Here is a 1,819-nt window from a genome sequence, read left to right as displayed (position 1 = left end):
GAGATGGGGATAGGAGGTCATCATGAGGACACCATGGGGACAGGCGATCCTCAAGGGCATACCATGGGGACAACATGAAGGCACCTTCGGGACTCCATGGGGACATGCGGACACCCTGGGAGCACCGTGGGGACAGCATGGGTCACAACGGGCACAGCATGAGGATATCATGGGGGCACGATGGGGACATTTGAACATTGTGGGGACACCGTGGGGACACCATGGGGACATGAGGACACCATGAGGACACCATGGGGACACCATGGGGACATGGGAACACTATGAGGACACTATGGGGACATGAGGGCACCACGGGGACATCGTCACAGGGACTATATGGGGACACCGTGGGGACACCACAGGGACACCATGGGGACTTCATGGCTTGGGGACAAAGATACCATGGCCCTGGGGACATCCCTGGGGACATCTCACAGCCCCGGTGACACCATGGCCACCACAAAAATCCCCGTAGCCATGACACCAGAGTCCTGGAGACACCATGGGGACCTCATGGCTTGGGGACAAAGATACCATGGCCCTGGGGACATCCCTGGGGACATCCCACAGCCCCGGTGACACCACGGCCACCACAAAAAGCCCCATAGCCATGATGCCATGGCCCTGGGGACACCATGGGGACTTCATGGCCTTGGGGACACCACTGCCAGCCCCATGGCCATGATACCGTGGCCTTAGGGACATCCTTGGGGACACTATAGCCCTGGAGACCACTAGGCCCCGCCAGGCCGCCTCCGTTGCCATGGCGACAAGGGGCCGGGCAGGCGCCGCCATTTTGAATTCGGGCGCGGCGTCGTGGCTCCTCCCCCTTCCGCTTCCCTCACTTCCGGTCCCTCGGAAAGGGGAGGGGGGAGCTCAGGAGGCGGGGGGGCGCGCCAACAACTTCCGGCAGCCTATCCAATCAGCGCGACGCTACGACACCACTGCCAGCCCCATGGCCATGATACCGTGGCCTTAGGGACATCCTTGGGGACACTATAGCCCTGGAGACCACTAGGCCCCGCCAGGCCGCCTCCGTTGCCATGGCGACAAGGGGCCGGGCAGGCGCCGCCATTTTGAATTCGGGCGCGGCGTCGTGGCTCCTCCCCCTTCCGCTTCCCTCACTTCCGGTCCCTCGGAAAGGGGAGGGGGGAGCTCAGGAGGCGGGGGGGCGCGCCAACAACTTCCGGCAGCCTATCCAATCAGCGCGACGCTACGGGGGAGCACGTGACGCGCGGGCCGGAAGCGGAAGGAAGAGACGCGATGGAGCTGGACGGGGCGACGCGGCACCGTAAGGGCGGCGGGGGGGGGGATCCAAAAACGGGGGTGTCCCCCTCCCCCCGACCTCACCCCTCTTCTCCCCGCAGCCTCCAAACGCCGTTTACCGGCGGCGGCCCCGCGCATGGCGGATCCCCACCCGCTTTTCGATGATACCAGCGCGGGGGGAGGCGGCGGCGGCGGGGCCCAACCGGGCCGGGGCTACGGGGCACCGCCGCCCGCTTCGGCCTCCTCCTCCTCTTCCTCCCCTTACCCACCGCCCGCTTCCTTCCTGGCCGAGCCGGTCTCCAGCCTGGCCATGGCCTACGGGACCAGTTTGGCCAGTCAGGGCCGAGACATCGTGGACCGGAACGTGAGTTTTTGGGGGGGACGGGAAAAGGGGGGGGTGCGTGGCCGGTTACCGGGTTTTTAACCGCCCCCCCCGCCCCGCAGCTCGACCGCTTCATCCCGGTGGGGAGACTGAAGTATTATTTCGCCGTCGACACCGTCTACGTGGGGAGGAAATTGGGGCTCCTCGTCTTCCCCTTCGTGCATCAGGTGA

At 65.4% G+C, this 1,819-nt stretch overlaps 1 protein-coding gene across 1 annotated transcript; it reads left to right on the top strand.

The window, feature by feature from the left end:
- Nucleotides 1–1,183: 1,183 nt before the first annotated feature.
- LOC106899825 (protein YIF1B-like) lies at nucleotides 1,184–1,812 on the top strand (the record flags this gene model as incomplete). The annotated part of the gene is made up of 3 exons (XM_014961752.1): nucleotides 1,184–1,291; nucleotides 1,368–1,630; nucleotides 1,711–1,812. Coding segments are annotated over exons 1-3 (393 nt in total), but the record flags the coding sequence as incomplete, so codon positions are not given.
- Nucleotides 1,813–1,819: the final 7 nt, after the last annotated feature.

This window comes from Calidris pugnax, unplaced genomic scaffold (genome assembly GCF_001431845.1).
Source record: "Calidris pugnax isolate Ruff unplaced genomic scaffold, ASM143184v1 scaffold889, whole genome shotgun sequence".
NCBI classification, from domain to species: domain Eukaryota; kingdom Metazoa; phylum Chordata; class Aves; order Charadriiformes; family Scolopacidae; genus Calidris; species Calidris pugnax.
Note: the sequence above shows the minus strand (reverse complement) of the source record. Positions and strands in the feature narration are given on the sequence as shown.